Source organism: Saccostrea cucullata, unplaced genomic scaffold (assembly GCF_032062105.1).
Source record: "Saccostrea cucullata isolate Sc308-1 unplaced genomic scaffold, CSIRO_AGI_Scuc_v1 ctg7827, whole genome shotgun sequence".
NCBI classification, from domain to species: Eukaryota; Metazoa; Mollusca; class Bivalvia; order Ostreida; family Ostreidae; genus Saccostrea; species Saccostrea cuccullata.
This window is the reverse complement of record NW_026927246.1, coordinates 10,429-30,627: the sequence shown is the minus strand read 5'-3', so window position 1 is coordinate 30,627 and position 20,199 is coordinate 10,429. Positions and strand designations below refer to the sequence as shown.

The following is a 20,199-nucleotide window of genomic DNA, read 5'->3' as shown; positions in this document are numbered from 1 at the left end:
AGTTATATTTATGTAGAATTCTCCTCAGATAGTCAGATAGTGTAGATACTAGATTGTCCATATCATAGCATGACATTGTGCTTTTTCCTAGTTTATGTGCTCAGGTGAGCACTGTGGCCCCTGAGCCTCTTGTTATGTTTGGTAACTTAAAATTTGTTTTTATGGCCAAACCCTTCAAAGAAGATAGGGCATATTGCTTTGCTGCTGTCCGTCATTCGGTCTGTGTCCATTTAGTTTCCATTCATTTTCTGAATGCACAAATTGAAATGAAATTTAATATACAGATTTATGAGCTGAATATCTAGGTCAAGTTCTGTTTTTTGTTAGAGTTATGCCCCTTAGACTCAGAAAAATTCCACTTATTTGCAGTTTCCGTTCATTTTCTTTGCAGAGGTTGTACATATTGAAATGAAATTTAATTAGTATACAGATTTATCAGATAAAAATCTAGGTCAAGTTCTGTTTTGGGTACCATCGCATCCTTCTTGTTAGAGTTATGCCCTTTGGACTTAGAAAAATTCCATTTAATTGCAGTTTCCATTCATTTTCTTAGCAAAAGTTGCATATATTGAAATGAAATTTAGTATGCTGACTTTTCAGCTGAATATCTACGGTAGGTCAACAAATGTTTTAGGTAGGATCGCACCTTTTTAGACAGAGTTATGCCCTTTTGGACTTAGAAAAATTCCAATTTAGGGGGGAGGGGGCATAAGTGTTTTACAAACATCTCTTGTTAAGTTTGTATTGCTTTTTCTTCACAAAATTAAAAAAGATCCAAAATATGTGTAGGATAAAAAAGTATATGAAGGTGCACAACATAGTGGAGTGACAAGACTATCAAAAATTTGACTTTAATGTACCACCCTACCCTACGGCTGATTTGTACTTTTTTGGTCAGATATTTTATCAAGCAATAATTTTTGCCCGGTCGTAGAAAATTCTATGGTCAAAATTTAAAATAAAAGGAGATCAAAGATCAATGAATGAAATCTGACCATAATATTGTACATATAAAGAAAAGTTGAAGGACTTCGTGAAAATAATGTATATTTGTATAGGAATTTTATTTATTCGGTGAATATATTGATTTCATGGAAAAGGAAGGAGTTCAATAAGAATGCCCGTTTGTCTGTCTGTAAAATGAAAGGTTTGTCTTATAGTATTTTATTTAAACTTAAAAAGGTTTAATGCTAATGTACGTTATTCTTTAAGTACAATCACTTAATATTTAGTATACAAAGTAAAGAAAAATAAAAACAAGAACAACAACACCCATCACCCCTACCCCCCCCCCCCCCCCCCCCTCACCCACCCACCTAATAAAACGGAATATGACCATTTATTTCGCTTTTTTAAAAAATGTTATGTTTTTATTAAGCCTTTTACATCTGATTCATTATTTTATTATAAAGAAATTGTTCGACCTTGTTTTAAAAGCTTTTTATAGTAAAAAAAATCTTCTAGAGGTCATCATTGCTCTCACACTGAAGTACGGTATTCCGGTCTCATCCAAAGGACAGACAACATATCATTTAAAGTCTTATTATTATTCATTTCTCTGTCTAAATAGGCCAAACATTTTTTTATCAATGAATGTTGTCTATGATTTGAAAATTTACGTTTAATTTGGCGAACTTTTGAACACGCGTTTACTCATAAATTAAGCAGGTTACATTGCATGTAGAGATTTTGGGGTTTTGAAAGATTTTAAACACGTATTGGTGTTAAAATTGCAATTCTTGGAAAAGGGGTGAAGAGTTAAGTAATGACCTAATACTTTGCTATAGCTGTAATTTCTATTCATTGGTTTTCATGTACACGTACATGTATATCTTTATCGTTAACTTTTCAAGAATATATTTTATTTGAAAACTAAAAAGTAGAAATTTTGTAAAAGAGCTACACTATTAAAGTAATGATAGCGATCCTTAAAAAGATACTTTAGGTGGGTAGATAATAATAATTAGAACAGTGCCAAATGGCAATATTCACATTAAATGCAAGTCATGCGTGGCTTTTTTCATCTGCTGACAGAAAACTTTATATTTTTGAATTTTGAAAAAAGGCTGATTGCCTAAATACTCAGTAGTCTTTTTGATTTCATCAGAAGTCATTAAAAATGTTAGAAATCCCTCGTTGTTTCTGTGGTTGGTTAAAGATATCGTATATAGAACTGTTCTTCTGTCTCTATTGCAATTTTTAAAATTAATATTAGACAATTAATTCTTGAAGCAAAACTGACAACTCTTTCTCAAAAGAAAAAAATATCAAAAAAGCTTTCTTATGACAGAATAAACCATGAGTTGTCCGGCAAAAGCTTTAGTGGATTGCTTTTATGGTTCCGTTTGATTCATATCTTCCTTACTGGTACGTCGTTTCAAAAGAAAACTTTTAAGTACTGTAAGCAGTGAGCTGACAAAATATGATACCCCCGCTCATAAAGGGTCATAGTAACAGAGTTCAATTTTTGGCAGTATGTACATGTAAATGAGGAAATGCGTAAACAAAATATTTATCCCTTAGTTTGAATAATGACAAAAGTCTATGTTTTTGGTGTAGAAAACACTATATTTATTTCCGAAGGAAACATGAAAAGTCTGTAAAGTGATGGACAGTCTTTAAGATGAAATACTTTAATCAGTTTTCTCTTTCTGTTTCATGCTTGCGTTAATCTGTATTGCTTATAAAGCAGAAAGGCAATATCCAATCATGCAAGATACCTCGTTCAAACAAGAATGTGAAGGAAAAGTGACATCTTTGTCCTTTACGTATTTTTTTAATTGAAAAAAAAGAAATGACTTTCAAATGCTAATTAATTTACATTCAAACTGAATATTAGCGTTATCTTATTAATAATAGAAGCCAATTTAACATATTTAACAATATTTTGATCGATTGAGTCCTTGTCTTAGACATGATGGGATTCTATAATCCGTTTCAAGTTACACAAAACATTTTAGATCAAGTAGAATACAAGACTTAGTGTGAGCATGTCTTAAAAAAGTGCGGTTTATTTGATCAGAAATCATTGTCTTATGTATCTTTCTAACACTTAAGTAAACATTCGTTATTAATATTGCATGAAATAATTGTACTGAATATATTTTGTTGAAATTAACGCAGTTTCTATAATAAAACATAAGATTTTTTTTTAAAAGAAGGGGGGGGGGGGATAATATTCCTGATTAATTTTGCATTGTCAATTTAGATACCTCTAGCCTTCCTTTCACACACAAATTAGTATTTCTTTAAATATCAATAATTAATCTTTGAAAAAGAACATTATCAGCAAGTAAAATATACGACTTTTATACCCCCCCCCCCCCCTTTTTTCACTTTAATCGCAAGTTTAAAAAAAATTTGACTTGGGAAAACTCTACGACCGGGCGAAAATGTATGAGGAGGAATGTCTCTTTTATAAAATATAACTTTCAGCCGTAGGGTATGCCGGTCCATTAAACTCGAAAACTAAGCATCTTTTTCTAGGATTGTCACTCCACTAACAGTAATATGTATTAAAGATTCTATGAAAATTTCATTCAGTGGTGTAAGAGGAGTTGCAGATAAGAGATGGGTATACCTAAAGCGCAACAAACAGATGGATGGACATCCCGATTAATAAATACACTCCCATTCAAAAAAGGACTAAAATAGGCAGAAAAGCATTATGGTCCATGCATTTTTTTTGCTATTCATTGTCTCTGAATGTCTTTCTCAAGATTGTTGCAACACATGAAATCTGAAACAGTTAATTATATTGATAATTCACTTAACCTCCCGATCAAAGATTTTATTTTACACCATGTTCAACTCCCATGAGTGCTTCCTGGATAGTACTTATCACGATCTATAATCCCAGAAAGTTTCACATTGATATCGTTTACAGGTTTTTGAGAATATCCGAGGACAAACGTCATTTTAAATTCAGGAAATGGTCCGAAACTAGAACCAGAAGCGAATTTCCTAAAAAATAAATCTCTCGGATAAAATAACTTCAGATAGCAAGTGTATTTCTGTAATTTTCATTAACATCCACCAGGAGTCTTTAAGAAATCGCGTGCACAAAAATTAGTATGAAAAAATAAGAAGAAAAAGAAACTGTAGAATCACTACATTCAAGTAACAGCTTTTTAGCTCACCTCAGCCAAAGGCAGTGTAGATTCAATTTTGTTCCAATTATGACCCCCGGGGATAGGGCAGGGCCAAAATGGCCGACCAAAGTTTTACATAGAAATTTATATGAAAAATCTTCTCAAGAATAGCAAAGCTGAAATTGATCATATTTAATATATGGAAGCATCCTCAGGTAGTGTTTTACATAGAAATATGTAGGAATATTCTTTAAAAATCATCTTCTCAGAAATCAAATAGCCATTATTAATCATATATATATGAGAGCATCCTCAGGTAGTTTAGATTCGATTTTGTTCGAATCATGACCCCAGGGGGTAGGGTGGGGCAAAATTGTCAACCGAAGTTTTACATAGAAATACGAGGGTTGATCCAAAAGTAATGTCTCATCTTCCATATTATTGCTTCTAGTTGACGTAATATAACACACTTGTACATGTTGGAAGCTATATTTATTTCAAATCAGTTCTGAAAAAAATTCAAATAAAAATGCTTTATACCTTTCAAAATATCGAATTATAAAGCATGTGCGATTAGGGAAGTTGTCGCACCTAAATAACGTCATATGACGGATACGTGGCGTCATACATGTTCAATTTAACGCTTCTCTTTCGTTCCATTAAAAACATTTGAGATTCAAAAACACAATTTCACATTTCACTTTCTTAAAGAGTTATTGGCACCAATTGTAAACTCATTCTATTTTAGAATTTAGTTCTCTATAAAAAAAAGTCTTTGAGCATTAAGATAAGACAAACTTAAAGTTTCTCATATCGTTCTGTTTTTGACAAAGTCAGACACCATTGAACGTTTCCAACTGACCTTCTATCTTTCGTTCTTCCTGTCCTCTGCAGATCAATCCATGACCAATGACCTGCCCAAAATCACTGAAACCATTTACAACAAGTCACTTATTAAATTCTTTCCTCTGTGAGTCTGATTTTTCATTGTAATTGTCCCTACTGGCGATTTTCCGATATTAAAAGAAAAACATTATAGCTCATTTCAGCGTTTTATTCCATTTCGAATTTTACTTTTTCAATACATCAGATTAAAAAACAATGTCATGGACCCAAAATAGCATTGATGTCATTAAATTTTTGATTAACGACTAGAAAATATCGTAAGTATTGTCTTTTAAAATATTGGGCGATTATTCCCCATTTGAGATGTTTTTTTAATGTGTTTGCTTTTTTCCATTCTAACATTATACACTTTAAAACGTGACATTTAGTTGTGACGCGGCGACACCCCATTTGTTTAATGTTTTAAACGTCTATAAAATATATTTTTTTGAAACATTATTGAATGAAATTTTGTAATTTTGATTAGATTTATTTTTATGCATTTTTTGGTACATAATATTTGATAATACGACGCCAAATATAAAAGATATGAACACAGTGACATTACTTTTGAATCAACCCTCGTATACAGGGTAATTCTGGCTGCAAAAATATTCTTCTCAAGAATACCAAAGCCATAATTGATTATATTTATATGGAAGCATCCTCAGGTAGTGTAGATTCAAGTTTGTTCAAATCATGACCCCCCGGGGTAGGGCAGGGCAAAAATGGCTGACCAAAGTTTTACATAGAAATATATGGGGAAACTCTTTAAAAATATTCTTCTCAAGAATAGCAAAGCCATATTCATCAATTAAATCAATATGTGTTTATCAATTTAATTCGAAATTCCTTCGAATACAAGTACTTTGTGCAATTCTTGCCCCACAGTTTAATTTTAAATGATGGAGAACCCTGCATTATTTCTTTGAAAATTTCATGGCTCCATGGTCAGGAGTTCTGGTGTTAGTGTGGGGCTTAATTGATATTCTTGTGAAATGCATTCTTTGTAAATCTTTTCTGCTTCTGGCTATTAACGTAATGAATTAAATATATAGTTATGATGACGAAAAGTGCTTCTCCCAAATCTGTGAATTTCATTGCCCCTTGGTAAGGTGTTTTGGTGTTAGGGTGGGGCTCTAATGACTATATAAATGTAGTGAAAATGCATGAATTCTTTGAAAAATTTCTCTTTTGCTCCTGGGTATTAAGCTGATTAACTAAGTTCATAGTAATAAGAAGGAAATATGTCTATTTTTCCAAAATTATGAATAAGGATATGGAAATAACGAACAGTATTCAATCTCAACGTCCATTAAAGAAATATACAAAATAAGAGCAGAGCAAACACGGACATCCGAAACATCAGAGGTGGGATCAGGTGCCATGGAGGAGTGAGCATCCCCTGCTGACCGGTCACACCCGCCGTGTGCTCATTGTCATAATCAGGAAATAACGGAAAAAATCCGTAGTCAATTCAGTGTATAAATAATGGACTAACAATTGGTATGAAAAACGTCAGTCAGCATTTCATTCAATGATAAATTGTATTTGCTGACAAGGTCATTGTATCGACCATAGAATTTACGAAATGATGACTTTAAACGAGACTGTTGATATTCTTGTTTCATCAACTTGCTTGTCAATAATTTACCTCGTTTAAGAAATTGTTCATACGTAGAGCATGCTCTTGCGTATCGAATCAACTGAGATATAAATACTCCGTATGCAGGTGATGAAGGTATATTGCTGCATAAGTATATTTAAGGGAAGTTGACGATAGAAAAGTTAAAGTCATCACGTTTATCATATAGCTTGGTTGTTAGATTACCATTTGTGTCTTTTTCAAGTAAAATATCCAAGAATTTCATGGGCCCCTTGGTTAAGGGTTCCATGGAGGGTGCCTCCTCTTTGAAAAATGGAGGGTATATTGCTTTGCTGCTGTCTGTTGATTAGTCTGCCTGTCGATCCATCATCTGTTTACTTTTTTTTTCGCAGTTGTTACACACATTGAAATAAAATTTTATATACAAATTTATCATAAGAATTTCTAGGTCAGGTTCTGTTTGGGATACAATTGAGCAATTTTGGATAGAGTTATGCACCTTGGACTTAGAAAAATTCCAATTATTTGGGGGCGGGGGAGAATAAGTGTTTTACAAACATCTCTTGTTTATTATTTACTGAAAAAAAAAAATTTAAATGGTCTACTCTGCTTCTGGGTATTATGCAGATGCAGCAAATACATATTTATGATAGAGAAAAGTTTCTCTTCCCATATTGTGAAATTCATGGTCTCTGGGTCAAGGGTTCCATGTGTGTTTGTGCGGGGACTGGGGGGGGGGCTTATTTATTATTTTCTGAATAAAAATTAAGTGCTATTGAAATATTTTTTTCCAATGCTCCTTGGTATATGTATTATTTAAACAAACCCAATACATACATATAGTTATGATGAGACTACTGAACTTGCAGTTAATTGATTAATTAGTAAAATTGCATAAAACCTTTGAAAATTCCTCCTCTGTCCCTGAGTTGTAAGCAAACAAACTAAACAATGTTAAATGCAACTATCTTTATATATATTAAGAAACAAAGTGAAAATAAAAGTTTTGATTAAATGAGCAAAACATGCTCAAAGTCAGATTCTTCCCTGGAAAGCATTGTAAAAGATTGACCTAATGATTATTTCTATGATTAAAAAAAATTGTGCTTGTATGAATAATATGTATCATTTTTTGCAATGGGGTTTTAGAGTCGCTAGTAAAAGATTTATGAATGACAAAAGATTAGATACAGTTGTTTTATACTGTATTAAAGTGAGCAGAGAGCCAGTGTGTCTATTGTCATAAATGACAAGTGGCAAAAAGCCACGTTGTATACCAAAGTCTGCGTGTTCTGAATTGCAGCACCGGGCAATGACAAAACGTATTTGTAAAAATTGAATACCTTACACACAAAGGACAAATGTCAATTTTATATTGTGCATTCGTTTCCATCCCTGTAAGATTTCGGAAAAAAACAGTATAATGCAAAGGAATTTTTACTATTTATCAATTTCTTCTTTTACAGTGGCTGATGATGACTCACCATTGAAGTCATTTATCAGGATAAACGCTGCAGATTTGGAACCAGACCCGGGCAGTGCAACTGACATCTCCGACACAAATGAACAAGAAGACAATTTGGAGCAAGGAAGTACTGATAAAAACTCTGAAGTAGTTTATAGCCGAGAAGAAAAGAAAGAAGAGAACGTTGAGAGGTCGATTTCTCCAACTGAAGGCAAAGAAGAACAAAATACAGTTGAGACAATGGCCAGTGTTCTCTCCTCAGAAGCACAAGAAATGTTGAAGGATGAAATTTTCCAAAAAATCTTGTCTGAAAAAGAAAAATTCCCAACTGTAAGCTTGCTGGATTTTGCTGGGCAGTTAGCTTATTATGCTTGTCACCAAATTTACGTAACACCAAAGGCCTTCTTTATTCTTGTGCTGGACATGACTAAGAGGTTTGAAGATGTTGTAGATAAAGAGAAAGATAACCAAGAAGGATCAATCTTTTCCGTTTGGACTTACAGAGGTAAGACACTTATAAAATGTCAGATGTTTTAAGGTAGTTACCGGTATTAAGTTTACGCATCCATTTGTAGTTTTGTTCATCGACAATACACATTTATTTATCATTTTGTTTAGTAGCATGTTTCATTGAAATTGGTCTAGTGGTTCTTGAGTAGAAGATGAAATTGTGAAAACTATTACAACAACAACAATGACAAACAACGGACAATTTTTTTATCAGAAAAACTGACCATGGCCCTAGATGATTCTCACAAGTTCAAGGTCACTAGCAGAAAAATGTTTAAATCCTTGTCCAGGCCATATCTTTGTAATGGAGAATAACTGGGAGCTCATACTTGATACAAACTTTAATTGCTTGTCATGATCTGCGGGTGTGTTCTGACCTTGAACATGGTCTTTTTCAGCGAGTTTAAGGTCACCAGCAAAAAACGGTATATTATGCTTGTCCAGGTTAAAACTTTGTAATGAAATTTCATTGGAAGATCATTCTTGATACATAGACTATTAACTATCCATGGATGTTCATGTGCTTGACCAAAGGTTAATAAAACAAATTCAAGATCACTGGTAAAAAAAAATTTTAAGATTCACAAGAGGTCTATGATTTTCTAAATGATAAATTTTTCATTTCTGTATTTTACCTACAGAGTACCAGACTGTGTCCATTTTAGCAAAGGTTTTTTTTTATTTCAAGGTCAATTATACAAAATTTAAATAGAAACTTTTAAAAAGATTGTATGGGGATAATTTTTTGTGAGCTTGCTAACATTACCTTAAGTTCAAAATTGATTTTTATATCTATGTAAACCTTTGACCTCTTTCTGTGGTCTCATAACCTGGGCCATTATTTTCATAATTTGAATCTCAGAACGTACTCCTAAGCGAAATCATAAATGGTGGCAAGTTTCATGTACTGTTATGTTTTATTTAAAAAATAACAACCAATGAAATTTTTCTTTCTTATATTAAAATTAATCAGTTAATGCTAAATGGACCGTTCAACAATCAAATGGGGTTATTTTGTATGAGATGATGATCCCATTGGGTAATCATTTGTGACGGGTATCATCACATGTCAGTTGTGGTGGGTATAGGTTTATTTCTTTGGATGTGACCCATAAACTGTCCGTCAGTAGCCAGGAACGCGGATAGGTTAAGGACTCCCAAATGCAAAGGTATATCAGTCTATGCAGATCTTCCGGCAAACGATTATGACATCATGGTGAAACCGTACAAATAATATTCTTTTCTTACACTCTTGTATACTGTGATTTCTCATAATTATTGAAAACATAAATTGCTGTTTAACTTATCTTGTCATTATAACTCTATTTAAATGTTAAATCAAAGCCAACTTGATCTCGCTATACTGACAGTGATGACATCATAGACTAGTTTGACATGCAGTTTCTCTGTACTTGAGACGCAGATCCGGCTATTATTGCAATTTGTAAAAATGAAAAAAACAAATTAAGCGTGATCTGACTAAAATTGAGTCATATTTTGAATACATTACTCAATTTTTCACAGTAATTGAATTTATAATGAATAGGTCTCTTATAAAGCCGCAGTCATGCACTTAAACATACTACAATCACAGGCACAACCCCTCGAAAATCTCAAGAGTTCAACCATATCCGCTTAACTATAAATTATGATATTTTATACACATGTAGCTACATGTGTATAAAATATCATAATTTATTATTAACCCTACCATTTTCAAAAGTGCTTGGAGTAAGTTGTGTACTGTTGTTTTTTTTTCGTAATTTTACATTATTTTAATGCGTATAATGTAAATTTACGAAGTTTTTCAAAAGACAGCTAAATTTAAAATAATTCCCGGGCATGGGGAAGTTGCTCCCAGCACTTTTCAGGTTAAGGAATTTGTCTTAAAGGAAACGCAATCAATTTCATAGTGAAAAATCACTTTTGCCGAACTCGGTTGAGACCCCATATATGCATATGTTTTTAGTACAATTCCCATTAAATGGAAACTCATGCTAAGAGAAAAGATATCAACATTTTATTGATTTTCTTGGAATATTTTAAGGCACATTTCCTATGAGCTGCCTTAACCTAGCTAGGAATGATGAATCTGTTTTCAGAGGGTTTAACCATTGAAATGGACTTAACTTGTCTTCATTTGCTACAGTGTATTTGCCTTTAGAAGTACACTGCACTTTGATACATTTTTAAGCTCTTCTGAGCCAAAGGCTCAAAGAGCTAATGCTATGGCCATTTGTGCGGTGTGCCTTAACTTTTTAGAATATGAGCCATAACTTAAGAACCCCTTGGCCAATCAGTACCAAATTTGTCACAGGGTATCCTTGGCCCAAGGGCTACCATTTATACTAAAATAAGGGTTGGGACCCTAAAACAAGGCGAGAGAATCAGGAATACAAAACCAAAAGTACTGGTTGCTAAAAAATCATCTTCTCCAGAACCACCAGGCAGATTTTCACCAAATTTACATACAAGGATCAGAATATGTTGAAGATTGAAAATTGTTCAAGGCATGACCCTAGGGCAAAGGGCGTGGTCTCAAGGTCACTTCAAAGTTGACCTAAATTTACATTTAATAAAAACGTGTATATTTTTCTTACTATAAAGACTAAGATCATCAAATCTTGTAAGCTGATGCATCTTATAATTTCACATCATATTAACTCAAAAGTAGGTCACGGTAACCTACTTTTTAAATTTTGCAGGGATTTGTTTTAAATTGATTTGAAGGCATATTTTGGACACTTTAAGGCCTATGATCATCAAACTTTGTCAGTTGATGCATCTTAGATCCTTGAACAATGTCAATTTAAAAGTAGGTCACCATGACCTACTTTTTGAACTTAATTACTTATTCTTTTAAAAACATTGAATCCCATCATTTCAGACACTGGGAGGTTTAGAAGCATCAAATCTTGTACTTTGAGACCTTAAAAAATAATTATGAAAAAGTAGGTCACTGTGACCTACTTTTTGAATTTTGCCAACATTTGTTTTCAAATTGTTTAAAATGCATATTTTGATTACCATTAGACCTACGAGCAACAAACTTGGTCAGTAGATGCATCTTGGGTCTTTGAAAAATGTCAACCAAAATGTAGGTCACGATGACCTACTTTCGACATTTTGTGGCTATATTTAAGTATCTTGGGTATTTATTGGCTTAGAATCATCAAACTTTGTGAGTAAATGCATATTTAGTTTTCGGAGAGTGACGATCAAAAAGTTGGTCATGGTGACCTACTTTTGACATTTTATGGCTTTATTTAAGTATCTCTGGTACTTATTGGCTTAGAATCATCAAACTTTGTGAGTTTATGCATCTTGGGTTTTCGGAGAGTGACGACCAAAAAGTAGGTCACGGTGACCTTCTTTTGACATTTTGTGGCTATAATAAAGTATCTCAGACTCTGGTACTTATTGACCTGAAATCATCAAACTTTGTCAGTTGATGCATCTTGGGTTTTCGGAGAATGTCGACCAAAAAGTAGGTCACAGTGACCTACTTTGAATATCTGAGGTACGTATTAGCTTAGAATCATGAAACTTTGTCAGTTTAGGCACTTTGAGTTTTCGGAGAACGTCGACCAAAAAGTAGGTCACTGTGACCTACTTTTGACATTTTATGGCTATATTTAATTATCTGGTGTTTATTGGCTCCGAATCCTCAAACTTTGTCAGTTGAGGCATCTTTTGGTTTCATTGAATGTCCAACAAGAAGAAGGTCACAGTGACCTACTTTTGAATATCTCAGGTACTTATTGGCTTAGAATAAGTAAATTTTCTCAGTTTAGGCTTCTTGGGTGTTTGGATTATGTCGACCAAAAAGTAGGTCACCGTGACCTACTTTTGACATATGATGGCTTTATTTAATTATCTCTAGAACTAATTGGCTTAGAATTGTCAAACTTTATCAGATGATGCATCTTGGGTTTTCAGAGAATGTTGAACAAAAAGTAGGTCATGGTGACCTACTTTTGAAATCTCAGGTACTTATTTAATTAGAATCATCAGTATTTGTCAATTAATGTATCTTGAGTACTCAGAAAATTTCAATCAAAAGGTAGGTCACTGTGACCTACTTATGGTATTTTATAATTATGTTAAAAAATGGCTAAATATTATCTAACTTTGTAAGTTGATGCATTTTGTGTCTTATGATACTAATAGAGTTGTAGGCTTCTAATAGAAGTGATAGATTGTACAATTTATCAGAAGAGCAATTCAAGGCCCTTGGGCCTCTTGTTTTCAACAAAAGATTTGTCATTTAAAACGGAAGGAAGAAGATATGTAAATATTTATTTTTCAAAAATCTAAATATTGCACATTTCATAATTTATATTCTATTTAATAATTATTGATGGGTTTACAAAATATGAAGTCATATTCATGTAATTCTGCTAAACTATTGTAAAACCAAAAATAAAAGTATTGATTGAAGGTCTTTTACTTTCCATGTTTTTAGTATAAAGCAGTAGAGATCCACACTTACCAGAGACACAGACCTGTTTGTTTTTATTAAGGTGCTAAGTTGTTCTTTTAGATTACCAAATTTTGTTTTCTTTTAGATTACTTGAAGTTTTGGATAACCTCAATCAAGACATTTGGAGGCAAAAAGGCACCACTGTTTCTTGTTGCCACACACACAGAAACAAAATCTAAAGATGTAAGTAACCAGACTAATAGAAATGTGAATTACAAAAAATAACAAACCAACATATTTTGAGAATGCACTATTACAGTTTAACTTCAAAAATACAAAAGAACCAAAATTTAATTGACAGTAAATTGTATCACATATTATATACTGTAAATGTATTATATTTAGAAGTACGATATATGGCGGAAATTGGATTTTGAACAAGTTAGCGTTGATTTGATTTGGCGCATATCATAATGCTTTTCTTATATGTGCGAGGCATATAGCGTTGTTCTTGAATTAGGGGAGATTGCTTTCCGCCAAATGTGCTTAAAAGAATACACAGCCAAATGTAATACGTCTACAGTATTTTGTATTGCATCCTAAGTTTCATATAAATTGTAATTCAACAATCGATACCAGATCTACAGTGCAGTTGAAGTCAGTTTGAACTGTGCACCACATTTAATACTGAAATACCTGTTACTGCACATTTTCAAACATCGACACATAATTAAGTGGTTTATTTTACAAATATGAATTAATATTTTATACATGCTTTATTTACTTCTTCAGGAAATAGAGAGGTACTTTGGGGAGTTCTGGAATGCTGTTCCAGACGAGGACAGAGATTGGTTAAGTGAGTCTCTGAATGATCGTGAATATGCAGTGGGTCTAAAGGAACTTAATGATAACACTAAAGCAATGCTAGAGTCAATGAAAAACTCCATAGTGGAATTATTTACGGATGAGAATGCTACAAAAATTGAATTGCCTTCTTCATGGGCTCTAATGGAGCAGTTATTGTATGAAGGAGGCTGGAAGGTTTTGTCTCTGAGTGAAATCTCGAAGCTCAACTCATCTGTTCCTTATGAATACCAAATCAAAAATGATGAAGAAATGACCAAATTTTTAAAATGTTTCCATGATAATGGTCTTCTTTTGAATTTTGGAGAAGCAGAATTGAGGGAACATGTTATACTAGATATTCAGTGGTTTGCTAATGCTTTCAGCAAGGTAATTGCTGATGAAAACCATATCAATAAAGATTGTAAAAGGAAATTAATTAAAGAGTGGAAATCCTTCAACAAAACGGGGGAACTTAAAGATAAAGTGATTAATGCACTGTGGAAAGATGAACCCTCTTTCTCGAAACATAAAAATAAAATTATGCCCTACATGGAGAAACTTCAAATGCTGGTACCTTTGAATGTACTTGAGGCTGTATCAGAAGGTGGCATGTCATGGTATATCCCATGTATGAACAAAAAGCAGTTTAAAGCTGACTTGTTTCATAATAAATGGGAATGCTCATCCATTTTGTGCTATCGATTTACTTCCTTTGCCATGTTTGTGTTCTACAGACTGGTAGCATACTGCATAAGTACTCTAAGATGGAGTGTTGCAAAAGATGAAGACAATGAAGGAAGTCTATGTCTTTATCAAACGGCGGCAGTGTTTGATCACAATGAACACACTGTTGTTGTTGGCATATGCAATGATGATATTCAGTTGCAAGTGCTTAGAATCAAAGACTTGCCTGTAGACAAAGAAGTATCAAATGAAATTGGAGATTCCATTGAAAAAGCAATAAAAAAACTGACAGAAACATTTATTGACACAAAAATATTCAACAGAGGATACAAATGTCAGAGCATAATTTGTAATGAGAAAGATCTTTCTTTCACACTTGCAAGTGATCTCTCCAAAATTAAGGCTGAAAAAACGCAGTGCAAGTGTCAACTTCAGGAGAAACATATTATAGATGTACAGATGACTTTGAGTTTTTGGGAAAAGGTAAATATTGTTTTTAACTAGAATATATCTCTTGATTATATAAGAGCTACGCAAAATCACCTTTTTTGTCTATCATCCTATTCCTACAATGTTGTCCGAATAAAAGCTTTTGCTACGTTCCCACTGTTGTGCGGACAGTTACGCACGTCACGATTGATCAATCGTAGTTGATGGCAGATTTTTTATTGAATTTTTTGCTAGGGTACGAAGAGATGCGCATAGGTGCGTTTTCATACGTTTCGTTACGCTTTTATGCGCTATTCCCACGATGGATAAATTTCATGGGATGTGATCTGTTACGAACGAACTATCGTTCAGATAAGATGAATTATGTTCCAATAGGATTATTAAGATCTTGTTGATAAAAAAAACCTTGATCTGTCTCGAATATCACAATCCGAGTGCATCATTAGAAATGATCTCCTACGTTGAAATACGTTCTCTAACGATATAATACATTCATCTTGAGCTCTTGCGCTAATGTGTTATAGAATAACTCGTTCATTGCAATTTCTTTCACGATCAAGATCCAGATAAAATACCTTCTGAGCTACGATTTTACCCCGACAGATATAAAAAATCTGGCTATACTAAGTCCATTATATTCTATCTATTAAAAAGTAAACAAAGCATAAACATACAATCAATAATAATGGCAGAGGTTGAGGTTGATGACAACGTCACAAACGTGGTGTTTGACGTGTTATTATGTTCATATGGTATTACTGTCAAAGTAGAGCAAAATCAGCAGTGTGTTAATAACTGTTTTCTTATGTTTATATTTTTTTCCACTAATGTTGCGTCTGATCGAACGGCCGGTTCAGTCTCAGAAGGAAATGGGATCTCCCTCCTCTTTTCTTTTTCGTACCTGTTTAAAATTTTAGGTAGCACCTTTAAAATATTTTTCCAAAGCTCAGACATCTTTTTTCAATCGAGGAAAGAAACGTGTTTAATTTTCCCGTTATTTTTGCAAGCTTAAGTACTCATTATATAGCGTGGGCGTCCGCATCAAAACGTTAACACTCATATCTAATGGCGTTTACTTCTTATATGTCCGTAAATATACCGTATCAGCTCGTGAGTGGTACATCATGCAAATCGTCACAGACAGTGACAGAGCGTGAGATATCTCAACGAATCGCTGATCAGCGGGATGTTTGTCCTGTCATAGGTCGATACCGATGATCACGAAATGTAAGCTTGATTAGATGCTTTTACTTACAATGAAGCTGAGGTTAGTTACGTTGTAATGCGATTTGATGCGATGATTACGATTAAAATCTAATCGTGTTAATCGTAGACAAATTTTTGACAGTCAAAAAAATTTCACGATCAATATGATATAGCCACGAGTGATACAAGATTTGTTTCGGTTAGATACGATCACTACGATTTATCCACGTTCGAGTCCCTGATTTCAATTGTAGTACCAATCGTGATAGTGGGAACATAGCATAAATAATTGTGAAGTATATCTCAAAAATATTATATTTTTGTTTTCGTTCTCTTATTAATTAACATGACTTAGAACTTTGATATCCATTTCACCTTAAATTGCACGATCTGATGAAAATGTTTAATTTGTTAAATCCCTCTGAAAACTAACACAGAATCTTACCCCGGGTTGTCCTGGCTCTCCCTGTAAGCATGCAATTCATTGTCATGTCACATATATCATAAAATTGGTGTTAATGAGACCATAAAATAAAATCATTGCAGCATTGAATTTGATTTTACTGAAAACAAATATCATATTTTGGACTTACTCTGATTTAACACAATTTTGATCCGTAGACTGCTGTTTGTATTTGCTAAGTAAATTTATCCAAAAAGTAAGGGTTCATTCTATTTCAGGCAAAAATGAGTGTTCCTAAAACTCCAGTGACCTCCGGTGGACATGACTTTGAGGGACAATCGAGATTCGCAAAACTTGGAATGGCAACAAACGATGTGTTAAATCAGGCATACAGAGATATACTAGAGATGGAAGTACCTCCATCGGATATCGAGAACAAAGCTAAAGCATCAGCCGTTTACAAAAGATTGCGCCCAGAGCAAGAACATCTCTTGCTAGATGCTAAACATTCGGGATATAAGAACTTTGACATTTCATTAACATACACATTAATCAGAAACATTTGTTCGAAGATCCCTAAGCCAACAAAAGGAAAATGGGGAGAAAACAACATGCCTGCAGCAGGAGAGGTGACAGTCGGTGACGATATCGAGAGAATCAGGATAATCCGAAACAGTTTGACTGCACACGTGAGCTCAGCCTCCACCTCTCAGACAGAATTCGATGACACGTGGTCAGTGATGTCTGATATCTGCCAAAGATTGGAAATTTTCACTGGAAAGAAGTACTTAGATAACCTGAATACCATTTATAAATTGACTCTAAAAGATGAAGATGCTTTGTTGAAGAAAGTCATGTCAATTATGGAAAAATTAATGTCAGATATGCAAGAAGTAAAGTCAGATGTGAAAAAATTAAAGCAAAATTGATGCTTTTAATGCATCGAACAAACATGTATGCAGAGTAACTAAATTAAAAAAATGAAAATCAGCCTTTATCAATTGTAAAGCAATATAAAAATCATATTTTGTTGTTCATGAAAATCAAAAAATACATGTAGAAAGCGGTTATAGGGACCATGTGAGAGGAGATGGGTTAGCAAAAGGAGCAGACATTTCAAAATTATACTCATTTTACAATATTTGATTCATAACCCTCCAATCATTATTTAATATGTTTTGTATTTTTTTGGGATTAATGTTCTGTTTATAGTGTTTTAATAGTTTCTCATCTATATACAGCCTTCAGAAACCCTCGCTAACGTATTTTTTTAGGATTAAACAGGATTTACTTCCCTTCTGACTTTAAATGGCGTAGATGGATGGCTCCGATTTATAAAGTTGATGGTTAAATAATTTCTGGATGTGGAAGTGTTTGATAATGATGGACAATGATTGACTTACCAAAAACCATTCCACTTGGACTACAATAATCATGGTGCTCAAATCATTGAACATATGTGAAAAGCTTAACATTTTATGTGCTTTTTATCCAGCTATTACAAGATATGAAAGAAATAGAATGGAAGCTATGCAAATAAACCTAGGAAAATATGGAAAGAAGGCTTACCAAAATAAAGGACAATTCTATTTAACATTTTAAATGAAACATGCGTTCGGAGTCCAACTCTCCGACAAAATTCAATAACAGTGGGCCTTGTGCTTACGAATTCTGTTCATTCGCTATTTTTATGGAATATCACCCGTAGTCAAGCTATGGTACCATTGCTGCGTTGGAGATAATGGCTTCATCATTAATCTGATAATAGTCTTTTTAACAAATGTATAGCATTAAATCAGAATCAACTAATTTAGATGAAAGTATTATATTATAGGACTGTTAAAATTCAAGATGGTTTAGAGACAATCAAATAAAATGTCTAAGAAATAGAAACAATAATCAACCGTAATGAAAGAGCTACAGATCAGGAGCTTTTTGATTATTGTGTAGGATATTAAAGAATTGCATGTTTTACTTTATTTCATAAGAATGGACAGTGATGGACAGTTCCTTTTATGTGAATGTTTATCCTATACTGCTCGTACCTATTTTAGAGTAGGTGCAGAGTTCCAATTTGTATGGAAGTGTCGGACAAGACGGGAATATTTTCATCCACAAATGCAAGTTTTTAAATACACAGATTTGCGATCCAACTTTGTTGCCTGTGTTGATATGTTTATTTCATTTTGCTTGTGTATTATAAACTTATTATCAAGTGAAGTGGAATCAAATTATTAACAAAATGTTACATGTTTATATGAGTATACACGTATTTTATATTCTCTTTAGTACACAGATTTGCAATCTTTCTCTGTTCCTTGTGATATGTTTATTTTACTTATGTATTGTGTACTTTTTATCCAATATCATATGCATCTTATTAATTTACGGAATGTTTTATGATAATCAATATACATGTGTATTTAAAATTTATGACAATATAACTATACACTTTTTACATGCTTCTACCGAGCAGCGTGGGACTTAAAATTGGTGAATTCACTGAAAATTGTATTTTTGAAGTCGATCGTGAATGATGAACAGGGTCACCTTGTTGATAAATTTGTATATCAATTAACATTCAAATTAATATTAATTGTTTTTCTACCTATGTTAGACGAACTATTGGAACTTATTGGAGCTTCTTGTTACACGCTTTTATTGAGCAGCATGGGACTTAAAATTGGAGAAAAACTCACTGAAAATTGTATTTTTGAAATCGATTGTGAATGATGAACAGGATCGTTGTGTTGATAAATTTGTATATCAAATAACACAAACTTATATGATAAATTTGTATATCAAATAGCACAAACTTTTTTTCAGAAATCAGCAATATTTCTTATGGATTTACATTTCATTTGGTAACCTGAATAATGTGTACCAAGTATCGTGGGAAAATTTTATAAGATTTTGTCATAAGATTAAATATTTTTGCAAAACTTCTATAAATTATATAGAAAGCAAAATAAAGTCCCATATATAAGTACCGAGGAAAACCTACAATTTCTTTACATTTTAGGGATTTATAATTTTTGTCATTTCAAACCAGAATCAGTCAAAAAATATATATCAATCCATGCATCAATTTTTAGCTCACCTGGGCTGAAGGCTCTACCAGCTTTTCTGATAACATTTTGTCCGTCGTTCCTCCGTCTGTCCATTTTTCATATTTTCGACTTCTTCTCAAGAACCAATGGGCCAATTTTAACCAGACTTGGTAAAAAGCATCCTAAGCTGAAAAGGAGTTTAAAACGTTAAAATAAAGGGCCTCTTGCAAGGGGAATAATCAAGATAAGACAAAAAATATAGGGGCCATTAAAAAATCTTCTCAAGAACCACTGGGCAAGGAAAACTAAAACTTATGTGGAAGCATCCTTGGATAGTGTAGATATTCAATTGTAAAATTCATGACCCCTAGGCGTAAGGCGGGCCGCAATAGGGAATCCAAGTTTACATAGACATATATAAGAAAAATCTTTTAAGAATCTTCTTCCCAAGAACCACTGGGCCAGGAAAACTAAAACGTACGTGGAAGCATCCTGGTGTATTGTAGATATTAAATTGTTAAATCATGACCCCCGGGGGTAGGACAGGGCCTCAATAGGGAATTCCAAGTTTTAAAAAGAA

At 33.3% G+C, this 20,199-nt stretch overlaps 1 protein-coding gene across 1 annotated transcript; it reads left to right on the top strand.

Moving 5' to 3' along the window:
• The first annotated feature begins 7,828 nt into the window (after positions 1-7,828).
• LOC134273855 (uncharacterized) lies at positions 7,829-18,728 on the top strand. Its single transcript, XM_062756078.1, has 5 exons — positions 7,829-7,904; positions 8,049-8,552; positions 13,126-13,223; positions 13,773-14,993; positions 16,848-18,728. The coding sequence occupies exons 1-5, from the start codon at positions 7,829-7,831 to the stop codon at positions 17,496-17,498; spliced, it is 2,550 nt and encodes an 849-aa protein (XP_062612062.1). The 3' UTR covers positions 17,499-18,728.
• Positions 18,729-20,199: the final 1,471 nt, after the last annotated feature.